Raw genomic sequence first — 13,119 nt, forward strand, 5'->3', positions numbered from 1 at the left:
GCTTCTGTGTGTGTGACTCAAACCCCCTTTGTCCCCCCTCCCTTCTGGAGTTGGGTGGGGGGACCTTGGCACCACTGGGTCCAGGTCAACAATCTGTCTGGGCATGTTCTCACCCCTGTGGCAAACAAGGCCCAGGCTACATGTTTGTTTACCCTATTTACGGCGTGTGCTTCTGCTCATTTGGCAAAGTATCAGCTGATTGGTTAATTATTGTGTTAGCAGTGGGTGCTGACTGGAGCAGTATTCTTTGGGGCAAATGGTAAATAGGAGTTGTTTGGTAAACAAGTGCCCCCCACGCTGCTGTCCGTGCCTATGCCTGCGTGCGTCTCTGTGCCGCTACGGTCCGCCTCGCCCGGGACTTGAAGCAGCTCCAGAAGGCCTCGCTGCACATTGCCACTGTTGCCCGGCTGGGGGCAGTGCCGTGGAGCGTGGGGTCAAGTGCCGCATGAGCCATCGCCACGGGAGGAAACCATGGCAGCCCCTGTGCACCACCGGTCCTGAAGCGCTACAGCCCCCAGAGCGGGGAACCTTTGCCAGGTGCTGCGCTTTGTGGAGCCAGCGGCAAAAGCCTCTGAAGCTTCCCGTGGGAGGCTCCAGGACCTTTGTGCTCTGGGAGAAGCAGCAACCCTGCGGCACAGCCACGCGGTCGGCGCCGTTCTCTAGTTCCTCATGAGGGCACAGCCGTGCCGCGCTGTCAGGACTCTAAACACATCACCAAGGAAAGATTTCATGAGGTTCTCAGCTCGTGAGGAAGCCAAACCTTTGCTTTATAGAATTTGGGTTCAGGTAGTGCTGAAACTGTCCTGGGTTGAGGGTTTGCCGGTCACCGACCAACCCCTCCCCCACTGCTTCTCCAATCAGTTTCAACTCTAAATTCTAGAACTCATTTGGTTCCTCTGAAGTGCCCAGGCACAAACGTTCTGCAGAGGTGGTTCCACCAACCCAATACTGCTGCCTGTGAATAGAAACTAAATCCCCTGCTGCATAGTTTGTATATCAATAGACTACCAATATATCTATTCATTGATATCCTTGCTGCTCATTCCCCAGGGCACATCTGCAACACTCCTGTAGGGAAAAAGAAGCTTACAAGGAAAGCAGCTGACCCTGCAAAGGACCAGGAGGGATCAGGGTCCCCATGGGAACAAGAGAAAGAACCAGGGCTGCTGGCTTGGTTCTTATCTCTGGCTTTGGAAGATGACCAAGGACAAACAGTGGATGAAACAAGCAGCAGGCCCCAGCAAGGCAAAGGACATCTCTCCTCCTCTGTCCAGGCCTGTGTTTCAGCTGTGAAGGAACTGTCCCAGGAGTTCCATCAGCTCCAGAAGAAGTTTTTGTTCCCCACCTGTACAGTCCTGTGTTTCAGCCAGGAGGAGCAGCTGCTCCCCTGTCCAAGGGAGAGAATCTGGGAGGCACACAGCACAGCACACCCTCTGCTTTACTTGTGTGACCATGGGGAGGATGTGAGGAAGTGGAAAGGAAAACCCAATCCAGTCCTGGCTGCAGGAGTCTGTGACTTACAAGGGAATTGTCCCCCCAGAGATGCTGCCTCAGTTTCCAGTGGGAAATGGCCTAAGAAGAGCAGGGAAGCTGAAACTGCTTCTGGTCCTCCTGAAGGGACTCCCAAAGCATCTTCACAAGATACAAGGGACCCAAGGCAGAATTAGAGGGGCTCTGCCTCCAAGCAGATGGAAGGGAGAGACAAATTGGTTTGTTGGACTGTACAGAACCAATGGCCTGGCAAGTTGAACCCATGAGAGGATAAAGCTTTAGTAGATACAGGTGCCCAGAGTGCTCTGACACCACCATACCATGAGGGGTGGAACCCATCTGTGTTTCTGATGTGACAGGAGGATCCCCACACCTGGATGTGTTGGAAGCTGAGTACTGGGATGCAAGCCACAGTTTGCTTTCACTTGGAGGCATGGAAGGAGTCACTGGGCTCGATTGTCCCAGAGCTGGAAACACAGCTCCAACATTTGCAGCATTTGGACTGGGCATGGACTGATCCAGACTGTGCTGGAACAGAGTGGAGCTGCAGAGCACCTGCAGTGAGCAGCCCTCTGGGTACTGCAAAGTGACCTCCTGTGGAGTGAGAATGGACAGTGCCTGAGGTGTGCTGTTTATTGCTGCTGGGCATGGTGCAGGTGGCACAGAATGAGGGCTTGGCAATATCAAAGGTTAAGTTGAAAATTTGCTGCCATTACTCCACACCATCCTGCCTCATGTCACCTTCACAGGGACAGTGCTGGCTGGAGCAAAGGACTACAGGGCTTGAAGTTCAGATGGCAACATGAGAGGCTTCCTGTTCTGTTTGCTGCTGTTGGGTTCTGGCTCTCAGGTGCTGATTCTTTGCTGAGGGGCAGGGCTGCAGGGGTTTAACTCCTGGCTGCTGCTGCTGACTGCTGTGCTTCTTTCTGCAAACAGCCTCAGGTCAGTGTGTATTATGGGATCTCCTTTGGATTCAACTCTTTTGATCTTATCTCAAGTCCTTATCCCAGCCCAGAGGGTTTTTTGATTCATGTGTGTTATTTTTCCCTTCCTTCTGTTTTGGGGGGGAACAGGCAGCTTAACCTCTTCTCAGCTCTTCAACCTGTTCCAGCCCGAGTGGAAAGCCAACAGAAGCTTTCTGAGTTCTTCCAAAGATCTCCATGAGCTTCCCCCTACACCCTCCAAAGATCCCAAGAGTCAGTCCTAGGACCATCCAAATCCCAAACACCTAAGATCACCTGAAAGCCCCTGAAGAATGCCTCTGAGATGCCCCTCAAGACTTCTCTGAGAGCTTCATTTTCCCCTCCCTGAACAGGGCACACAGCTCCACCCCATCCCTTGGGAGGAAATGCCCCCAAAATTCAGGCATTGAGGCAGGGATATCTGAAATAAAAGCAAACAGACAGGATTTGGGTAACTTTTGGGTTTTATTGACATGATTGGTGAACATACAGAGAGGATTTCTTACCCCAGGGAGACACAAAGCATTGGGGAAGAACCAGACAGACCCTGGCAAAGCCCTTCCCAGCTTCACTGGGAGCTCCAGCTGAGCCAACTGAGCACTGTAATTGTTCTCATTAGCAACAATTGGTGTTCAGAAGGGCAGGAGGTGTTTGTTGCTGCTGGTGTCCCCAGTCCCTGAGAACTGCAAAGGAAAAAGAGATGATTTTGATGCTGGAAAGGCCCTCAAAGATGGGTCACGATTACCCAACAGATTTTAGGTGGATTTATGCCTCCCCTCCAGTGCAGGCTGCTCTCAGTTGTGGGTGCAGCGGTGATTGCTGAGGGATCGCTTCTGGGTGAAACTCTGACCGCAAGCGCCACACGTGAAGGGCATCTCACCAGTGTGGGTGCGGCGGTGCCGAGTGAGACTTTGGCGCCATCTGAAGCTCTTCCCACAGTCAGCACAGGTGAAAGGTTTATCACCGGTGTGGGTGCGGTGGTGCTCAGTGAGAGTGCTCCTGTGTCTGAAGGCCTGGCCACACTCAGCACAGCTGAAAGACTTATCACCAGTGTGCACGCGACGATGATCGATGAAGCCTGCAGCCTGGGTGAAGCTCTTGCCGCAGTCAGCACAGCTGTATGGCTACTCACCATTATGGATGAGTTGGTGCCGGATGTATCGATTACTCGTGGTGAAGCTCTAGCCACACTCAGCACAGGGGAACAGGTGCTCTCCAGTGTGGATGCGGCGATGGATGGTGAGAGTGGACCTGTGTTTGAAGCTCTTGCCGCAGTCCCTGCAGGTGAAGGCCTTCTCACTGCTGTGGGTGAGGTGGTGTTGCCTAAGATGAGAGAGCTGTCTGAAGCGCTTGCCACAGCTGTCACAAGAGAAGGGCTTCTCTCCAGTGTGAGTGAGGCAGTGCTGGGTGAGCTCGCCGCGCAGGGTAAAGCGCTGACCGCAGTCAGCACAGGTGAAAGGTTTCTCTCCAGTGTGGGTGCGGCGGTGCTGGGTGAGATGACCGCGCTGGGTGAAGCTCTGGCCACAGTCCATACATAAGAAGGGCTTCTCTCCAGTGTGGGTGCGGCGGTGCCGAGTGAGAGTGCCGCGCCGGGTGAAGCTCTGGCCGCAGTCAGCACATGTGAAAGGTTTCTCTCCAGTGTGGGTGCGGCGGTGCTGGAGGAGCTCAGAGTTCCAGCGGAACCTCTTGCCACAGTCACCACAAACGAAGGGCCGGGTGCCAGGCTGCGGGCAGTGGTGCTTCACTAGCTCTGAGCTACCTGGGAAGCTCTGCCCACACTCAGGGCACTGATTCAGCTCTTTGGGTGACACTGAGGGACCTGCTCTGGCTTCATCCTCCTCCATACATTCCTCCCCCTCATCCTGGTCACCTTCATCATCATCATTATCCTCCTCTTCATAGTTGTCATTCTCAGCATCATCCTCCATCTTGTCCTCTTTTTCCTCCTCATCCTCCTCTACCTTGGGACTGCACATTGGCTTCTCCAACTTGATCTCTGGGTGCTGCTTCTCCTCCCAGCTCTTGTCTGGGTCCTTCTGTGAGGCCATGCTGTGGCAGGAAGGGGTCACAGCTCTGCAATAGGGAAGATGGAAGCACCTGAGCCCAGGACCTCAAACCCTCAGATCCTGCCTGGGTCATGACACTCCCTGACTCCCAACACCCAGCTAGAGGAGAGAATGCAGAGGGGACCTCAAATCCTCAGTTTCTGCCACAGTGTGGGTTCAGACCTTTAATACCTGTACTGAGACCCCAGGTTCCTGTGATCAGTGCCCTGAGGTTCCCTGGGGCTTACCAGTGGTCCCATTCTCCTCGAGCCTGGTGGCATTGGCAGGGGGGATCCTGGCCCAATCTCTCCTGGTTCAGGCAATGGAGGCAGCAGCATTGACCAAGGAAGAACAAACCACCTTCAACCTTCTCCCACCACCCACCACATCCGAACCCCAGTCACCTCCTGCCACACAACTGACCCCCACAAGCCTGGGGAGTTCCTAAACTCCAACACCTGATGTGCCTCAGGACCCCTGGAGGGATGTAATGTGGTGGGCAGGAGGAGGTGGAAGAGGCTGGGAGGTGCCCTGGGACTCTAGGATTCTGGGGGCTGGGGTCCTGCTGTTGCCCCACTCTGGGTTTCTTATCTGCAGGGCTGCTCCAAGGGACAGATCTGCAAACTCTGCTTTTCCACAGCACACAGGGGCAGGGATGATGGAGAGAGAGGGACACAACTCCTGCCACAGAGAAGCAAAGGTCTCAGAGAGGACTGACCTGCAATGGATGGCTCAGCACTGCCCAGGACCAGGCAGCACAGCTCAGCCTTGCTGGGGGCAGCTCCCAAGCCCAGCAGCACAGCCACAGCACACAGACAGGGCTGCTCAAGATGGGAGGCCTCAACAAGTGCAGACTCAGCTCCTTGCCCAGCACACAGCCCCCAGCACACAGCTGCAGGCCAGCACCACAACACAGCTGCCTCCACACAGCCTCTCCCAGCCCTTGCCTAAAGCTTCCTCCCACTGCCTACCCAGGCACCCACCACACCCACTCTGTGCTCAGCTCTGCACTGCACACACCTCTCTGCTGCCCACTCCCCAAGAGAAGATAACAGCAGCCCTCAGGACACACACAAAGGGAGCTTCATGCTTTCTGAAGGTGCATCAAAGGGGGAAGGGACTTGGGCAGCTTCTTGCTAAACCTCTTCAGCCCTCACTGGAATGCTGGAGGAGTCTCTGGTTCCTGCCCAAACCTCACACCTCCAGCACCCTTCACACACCTGCAGTCCAAAGAGACTCACTGGAAAGAGTTTTGCTTCCTTCTGTCCCTGACCATTTCTCTCAGCTTGCTCTTTGCAGTTCCCTGGAGCTGCCACTCCACATCCCCAAGAGAAAATGAGGTTGGATGGGAGGGCACAGTGCCCATGGGCTGCTGTTCATCTCCCAGCTGACACAGGCAGAGCTGCAGCACAATTCACTCCTTTCACCTCCTCAAATGCTACCAGATTCTGCCATTCCCTGCACACACATTTGCCACCTGGGCCCTGGATCCTCTCCCCTTTTTGGGGGCACAAGGCCTAATTCCTGCGTGACCACTCCCAGGCCCTTCCCTCTGTCCCAGCCTATCCATGTCCCTGCTGCCTTGGCTCTCCCATGGCCCTGTGTCCCTCACCTCCACTGCCACTGCAGCTGGAAGGGTGGAGTGGGAAATGCTGTGGCTGAGGAAGCATCTAAGCAACTGGGCTGGAAGCAGCAGCACAAGAATGGAAGGGGCCTGAGACTAAAGGCTGGGATCAGCTGGAGGGCTGAAAGAACAGCACCAAGCCAAGGGGGGGTTACAGATGAGGGCTGGGGAGGGACCCTGCAGACACCTCAGGGAGCAACTGATGAGAGCAAGGGGGACAGAGAGGGAGTGAGACCTCAGATGACTCCTGCCATGGGGGATGGCTGGGCTGTGTGGGCAGGAGCCCTGAGTGCATGCTTGGGCTGTGCTGGATGTCAGGAGGGGTCAGGGGACTGTCCTGAGCCAAGCAGGGTTCGCAGCTTTGAGCTTCTGGGGTCAGCTGCTGCCAGCACCATTGGAGGTAGGAGCCAGGCAGAGTCACACAGCTGCTGAACTAAGCCCTCCCACCCCCTGAAGCCTTCACCCTCCATCTCTCCATCCAGTGCTCCAGCTCCACTCACTTGCTGCCCTCTCAGAGTCACCAGGGCTACACCAAGTCTCCAATGCTGATCTACACATCCATCAGGGCCCAACAGAAGCCCCTGGAGAAGAACATGGATGAGGATCCTTGTTGTGGGTGTAAGGCACTGGGATGTCTTACACCAGAGATCAGAGACTGCCAGCAGGGACAGCAGAGTCCAGAGGGACACCACAAAGTGTCATCTAGCTTAGTTCATTCCCACAAGGCCTGCACCCACTCTCTACAAAGGAACAGCACAGGATCTCCAACCTCCTTTGCCCTTCCTCTCTGCTCCCAGCAACATCTTCTGAGATCTCTCTCTGCAGAGGAGCTTTGAGGCCTTGGCAATGCTGCCAACTGCGGCCTGGAGCTCCCTGGCTCACCTGGGAGCTGCCTACCAGAATCTGTAACTGCAGCTCTTGGGTATGGGGGGAGGAGGGGCAGAGAGGCATGGAGGAGGGGGAAGGCATTTGGGGCCTGGGGTTCTGGCCTGCTTTGGTGGAGCTCTGGAGGAAGCTTTGGCCTAGGGAGGTTGCTTGGCTCCCGTGGCCCAGGCACACTATGGATTGGTGTGGATTGGATGCTTTGCACTGTAGGATGCAGCTCTGAACAGCACAGCCATGGAAACTGCCCAATTCTATCCAACCCTCTGGCCACAGCTTGGCATCAACTCCTTTCACAAGGCTCAGAGAGCCTCTCTGCCTCCTGAAACCTAAGACAATACCCTGCAGAACAAGGTGGAGGAGCTCAAGGGGACAAGCTGCAGAGGGGGCCCAGGGCAACCTCCTGAGCTTCAACAAGAGCAAGGGCAGGGTCCTGCCCCTGGCCTGGCACAATCCTCACAATCAGGACAGGCTGGGGGAGGAGGGGATAGGAAGCAGCCCTGCAGAAAACCACTGGGGGGTGCTGCTGGACAAGAAGATGGACAGGAACAGACAGGGGGAGCCTGCAGCCCACAAGGCCAAGGGCAGCCTGGGCTGCACCAAAAGCAGCATGGCCACAGATGGACAGAGGCCATCCTGGCACTTGGCTCTGCTGAGACTTCACCTGCAGCACTGCAGCCAGCTCTGGAGCCCTCAACACAGGAAGGACATGGATCTGATGGAGAGGGCCCAGAGGAGGGACACAAAAATGATCAGGGGCTTGGAGCAGCTCTGCTACCAGGACAGGCTGAGGGAGCTGGGGGTGTTCAGCCTGGAGAGGAGAATACTCTATGGAGACCTAAGAGTGACCTTCTGGTACCTCAAGGGGGCTACAAGAAGGCTGCAGAGGGACTCTTTGAAGCCATTGCCTCTGGTCCTGTCCCTGCAGGCTTTGCAAACTAGAGCAGAGCAGATTGAGATTGGAGGTGAGGAACAAGTTCTGCACCAGGAGGCTGCTTTAACACTGCAACAGGTTGCCCAGGGAGGGAGTTGAGATCCCAGCCCTGCAGAGGTTCAAGGTCAGGCTGGACAGGGCTCTGGGCAACCTGAGCTAGTGCAGGATGTCCCTGATGACTGCAGAGGGGCTTGGACTGCAGCACCTTTGCAGCTCCCTGACAACCCAAACCACTCTAGCATTCTAGGAGTCTAAGTGCAGCCTCCAGGGAGAGCAGGAAGAAGATGAGGCAGAGGAGGACAAGGAAGAGGACAAGGAGGAGGAGAACCAAAATCCCTTCCTAACTCCTCCAAACCTCTGCCAAATTCCTGGAAAGCTCTTCCAGCTCTGCAGAGTTCATTCTGAAGAGAGCTGAGGGAGTTGCTAGGCTCAGGGATGTCTTGCACACTCTGCACAAATGCTCCAGAAGCTTTCCAAGTGCCCTCAAAACCAGCAGCACAGCTCTGCTGCCACACAATGCCAGGCTGCAAGGGACCCCAAGGCTCAGCTGCTCCAACCTTGCCAGCTGACACTGCACTGGAAAGGAGCTGGCCCAGCCCCCTGCCAAGCTGAGCCTTCCAACTCTGCCCTGCAGGGGAATCCACCACTGCCCTGGGGAGATGATTCCAATGGCTGACTGGCAGGGAAAAGCTTTTGCCTCTGCAGGGCACTGTGCCACTTCAGCTCAACTCTTGCAGCAGCTCTTTGAGATCTGCCTTTGGAGCACCACAAACTCTGAAGCACTGCAGTGCAAAGCAGCTCAGCTTCAACTCCCAACTGCCTGAACTCTCTCATTTTAAATTCAAGGCAGGGGCCAAGCTCACACCCAGCCCCCAAGCTCAAGAACCAGCAACTAAGGTCAGAGTCAGCTCCCAAGCACAAGAATCCAGATCAGAAATGCAGAGCCAGCCCCCAGGCTCAGAGCCAGCTCCTAAGTTTACATCCAGGCCCCAAGCTCAAGAACCAGCAGCTAAGATCAGAACCACTTCCCAAGCTCAGAGCCAGCCCCTGAGCTCAAGAACCAGCAATTAAGGTCAGAACACTTCCCAAGCTGAGAGCCACCTCCAGAGCTCACACCCAGGCCCCAAGCTCACAAGCCAGCAAATAAGGTCAGAACCACATTCCAAGCTCAAGAGTCAGCCACTAAGGTCCAGGACCTAGATCAAAAGTGCAGACTCAGCTCCCAAGCCAGCAACTAAGGTCAGAATCACTTCCCAAGCTCAAGAACCAGCCCCTGACCTCACAGACAGGCCCTGAGATCAAGAACCACACCCCAAGCCCAGAGCCAGCAACTAAGCTCAAAATACCTTTCCAAGCTCACATCCAGCCCCCAAGCTCAAGAGCCAGAAAATAAAATCAGAACCACTTCCCAAGCTCAAGAACCAGCAGCTAAGCTCAGAACCACTTCCAAGCTCAGAGCCAGCCCCCAAGCTCAGAACCACTTCCAAGCTCAGAGCCAGCCCCCAATTTCAAGAGCCAGCCCCTAAGCTCCAGAACCAGCAACTAAGGTCAGAACCACTTCCTAAGCTCAAGAACCAGCACCCAAGCTTCAGAACCTAGATCAAAAGTGCAGACTCAGCTCCCAAGCTCAGAACCAGGAACTAAGATCACAACTACTTCCCAAGCTCACACCCAGACCCCAAGCTCAAGAAACAGCTCCCAAGCTCCCAAGCCAGCAACTAAGGTCAGAACCCTTTCCAAGCTCAGGAATCAGCCCCCAGGCTCCAGTACCAGCAACAAAGGTCAGAACCAAGCTCCAGAGCCAGCCCCCACAAGCTCAAGAGCCAGCCAGTAAGGTCAGAACCACTTTCCAAGCTCAGAGCCAGCCCCTAAGCTCACAACCAGCCCCCAAGCTCAAGAACCAGTCCCTGACCTCAGAGACATGCCCTGAGGTCAAGAACCACACCCCAAGCCCAGAGCCAGCAACTAAGCTCAAAACCCCTTTCCAAGCTCAAGAAGCAGCAACTAAGGTCAGAACACTTCCCAAGCTCACACCCAGCCCCCAAGCTCCAGAACCAGCCCCCAAGCAACCTAAACCAAAAGTGCAGACTCAGCTCCCAAGCTCAGAGCCAGCAACTAAGGTCAGAACCACTTCCCAATCTCAGGAACCAGCCTCCAAGCTCCACTGCCAGAACAAAGGTCAGAACCAAGCTCCTGAGCCAGCCCCCACAAGCTCAAGAGCCAGCAGCTAAGATCAGAACCACTTCCCAAGCTCAAGAGCCAGAAAGTAAGGTCAGAACAATTCCCAAGCTCACAGCCAGCCCCCAAGTTCAAGAGCCAGCCCCTATGCTCCAGAACCAGCAAAAAAGGCCAGAACCAAGCTCCAGAGCCAGCAACCAAGGTCAGAGCCACTTTACAAGCTCAGGAACCAGGCCCTGACCTCAGAGACAGACCCTGAGGTCAAGAACCACACCCCAAGCCCAGAGCCAGCAACTAAGCTCAGAACCCTTTCCAAGCCCACACCCAGCCCCCAGGCTCAGAGCCAGTTTCACAACTTTCCTTATTTCAAGTTCCCTTCATTGCACTTCTGCTAAGTGTCCAAATTGGAGCACTCAGAGAATGCTTTGGCCTGGACGGGACCCCAAAGAGCAGACAGCTCCAACCCCCTGCCATGGCCACAGACACCTTCCACCACACCAAAGGGAGTCTGCAGCTGCTCCGAGCAGGGGGATTCAGCAGCACAAGGAACCCCACCGAGCCCCCATCTCAACCCCACCCGGGGCCCCACAACCACACACACCCCTCCCAGAACAGCACAGACGACGCTCACCGACCCTGCACACCTCTGCCCTACCCCACAGCCCCCCCCACGATTTACCCCCAACACCGCAGACCCCCACAGCCGCACAGAGGTCCCCACAATCACAGCGACACCCCCCCAAACCGCACAGGCCCCAAGCGCCAAGCTTGCAGAGCTCCCCCAGACCCCACAGCCCCCCGCCCCGTGCCCCACCCCCAAACCCCACCGGTTCCCCCTAGATCCCCGCAGAGAATCCCCGCCCCAGCCCCACCGACGCCTACCTCACAAACCCTTCCCCAACTCAAGTGACCCTCCCCACCCCTCGCAGCCCCCCAGAGACCATTCCCTGATCCCCACCCCACGACCCCCAACTCAGCCCCAGAGACGCCTTCATCCCACCTGGACCCCGGGACAAGAGCGAAGCAGTGCAGCAGAAGGAGAAGGAGGAAGAGCTCAGCGCACAGGGAGCCGCCGGCCCCGGCAGGCTGCTGGCGAGCAGAGAGCGCTGCGAGGGAGACCCCGGCCCGGCCCCTCCGGCTGCTGCGGCCACGTGGGACCGGGAGCGGAAGCAGGGAGCAGTCTGGAACAGAAGCTCCGCCCACGGCCGGGCAGCCGCAGCCAATGAGAGGCGGCGGGAGCGCGGCAGCTCCTCCCCCTGGGCGCTGCCGAGGCACAGCCAGGAGCTGCCCCTGCCGGCCGCGGCCGCCATTGTTGCTGCCCACGGCCGGGCAGCCGCAGCCAATCAGAGCCGCCGCAACAGCCCAGGCCATGTCAGTGGCGTTGGCCATGGGGGTGCAGTTTTTCATTCTTTGTGTATGCCTTTTGCAAACTGACAATGGTTGCCCTAGGCTGAACTGAAGCTCTAAGAGCTACAGGACAGACAGTGCTGCTCCTATTGCAGTGGAGGACACTGCTCTTGAAACCTTGCCAGACACTAAGACAGCTCCCAGCAAAGACACCTTGGTAGTCACAGTCAAAGCTGTGGCATCAATGAAGCCATTCAGCAGTGGCCTGATGGAGGCACAGGTAGGTTACAAAGCAAAGCAGCTAAGACCTCTGCTCTCTTGGACCACTTTTAGCTGCAGGATTAAGGGAGAGAGGTTTGAATTCAGGCTCAGAACCACACAGAAGATCCTTTCTGGCTGCAAACAGACCAGTGGCACTTTCAAGGGAAGAGTCAACTTCTTGGGGGACAACTGCCTGTTAGGTTTGTGCTCAGGTCTCTGTAATGTGGACAGAAGGAACATGGGGTGATGGCACACACATCAGGAGGTCGTTTAGGTCACCCTCATGCAGCTGCTGGGGATACCCAATCAGTAAACCAGGACAGTCTGAAATGGTTTACAGACCAAAACAAAGAGCTAAGCCACTGAGAGAGACTGCTGGAATGATAAAAAGCAGCTTTAGAGAAGAAGAACACAGGACAGGGAGCAAATCTTCCACAATCAAGAGGTGGAGCTGGATGGAGAGAGAAACCTTAGCTGCTGCCTCCCAAAGACTACAAAAGGCACATTTGATGCTGCACAAGAAGAAACCTAGAGAAGTTGGGGAGGACTTGACAGCTGGTGCTCCACAGTCATGAGAATGTAACTGAAATGCATTGGGGTTTCAAACAACATCACCTCCCTGTCCCACAACATCTGGCCCCCAACTGAAGTGCTGTGGATCACTGCTGTCAAGAGTGAAGGAACAGAAGCAAGCTTGCCCAGACCTGAGCTGCTATTTGAATCAGGTTCATGGACCAATGGCTGGAGTTACCTATTAGCAGGGACTGAGACACTGAAACAGGGGAGCAGTGGAAAACCAAATTGCTGCCAACACAACACATGCTACATGAAAATCCAGCACACAGGGGCAGAGCTGTTAGCCTGAAACCAAACTTCATACAGGAACAAAACCAAATCCACTGGCACAGGTAACAAGAACTAACAGCCCCAAGGGAAAGACAGTAAGTGGAGATGGGAAGTCAATGTTGCTGCAAGAGGCCAGCTCCAGCAAGACATCAAAATGATTGTTAGGCAGCAACAGACTCAATCAGCAGTGGTAACAAGCCCAACCCCGGGGACACTGCAAACGCAGCCAGGAAATAGCTCTGCAGAGGTGGGGTCACAGCAATTGCTAGATCCAGACCCTGGACAAAAGGCACAGGAAATGACCTTGCTGCTGCTGCCAAACACCCAACAACCCAACCCAGACTCCTCACCCTCTGGCGCATCGGAACTGAAACCAGAGACTCCCTTTGGATGCGAGGTGCTGGAGGGCGAGCGGCAGCTGCCGGCTGCTGAGCTGCGGCGGGGCGGGAGGGGCTGCGGGGCCGGGGAGCGCTGGGGGCGGCTATGGCTCAGGGACCTATTTGTGTCTCTGCCCTGCACAAGCGCTCTGGCCTCCTCCAAACCCCTCCT

General features: G+C 55.8%; 2 protein-coding genes across 2 annotated transcripts in view; one reads left to right on the plus strand and one right to left on the minus strand.

The window, feature by feature from the left end:
- The window catches only part of LOC137457103 (zinc finger protein 721-like), a 316,030-nt gene that overhangs the window by 292,531 nt on the left and 10,380 nt on the right, over positions 1–13,119 (plus strand).
- On the minus strand, positions 3,099–4,162 carry LOC137457094 (oocyte zinc finger protein XlCOF6-like; the record flags this gene model as incomplete). The annotated part of the gene is given in 1 exon segment (XM_068168899.1): positions 3,099–4,162. A coding segment is annotated over 1 exon segment (915 nt), but the record flags the coding sequence as incomplete, so codon positions are not given.

Source organism: Melanerpes formicivorus, unplaced genomic scaffold (assembly GCF_026170545.1).
Source record: "Melanerpes formicivorus ecotype bairdi unplaced genomic scaffold, bMelFor1.0.p_v2 SCAF_159, whole genome shotgun sequence".
Taxonomy (NCBI): Eukaryota; Metazoa; Chordata; class Aves; order Piciformes; family Picidae; genus Melanerpes; species Melanerpes formicivorus.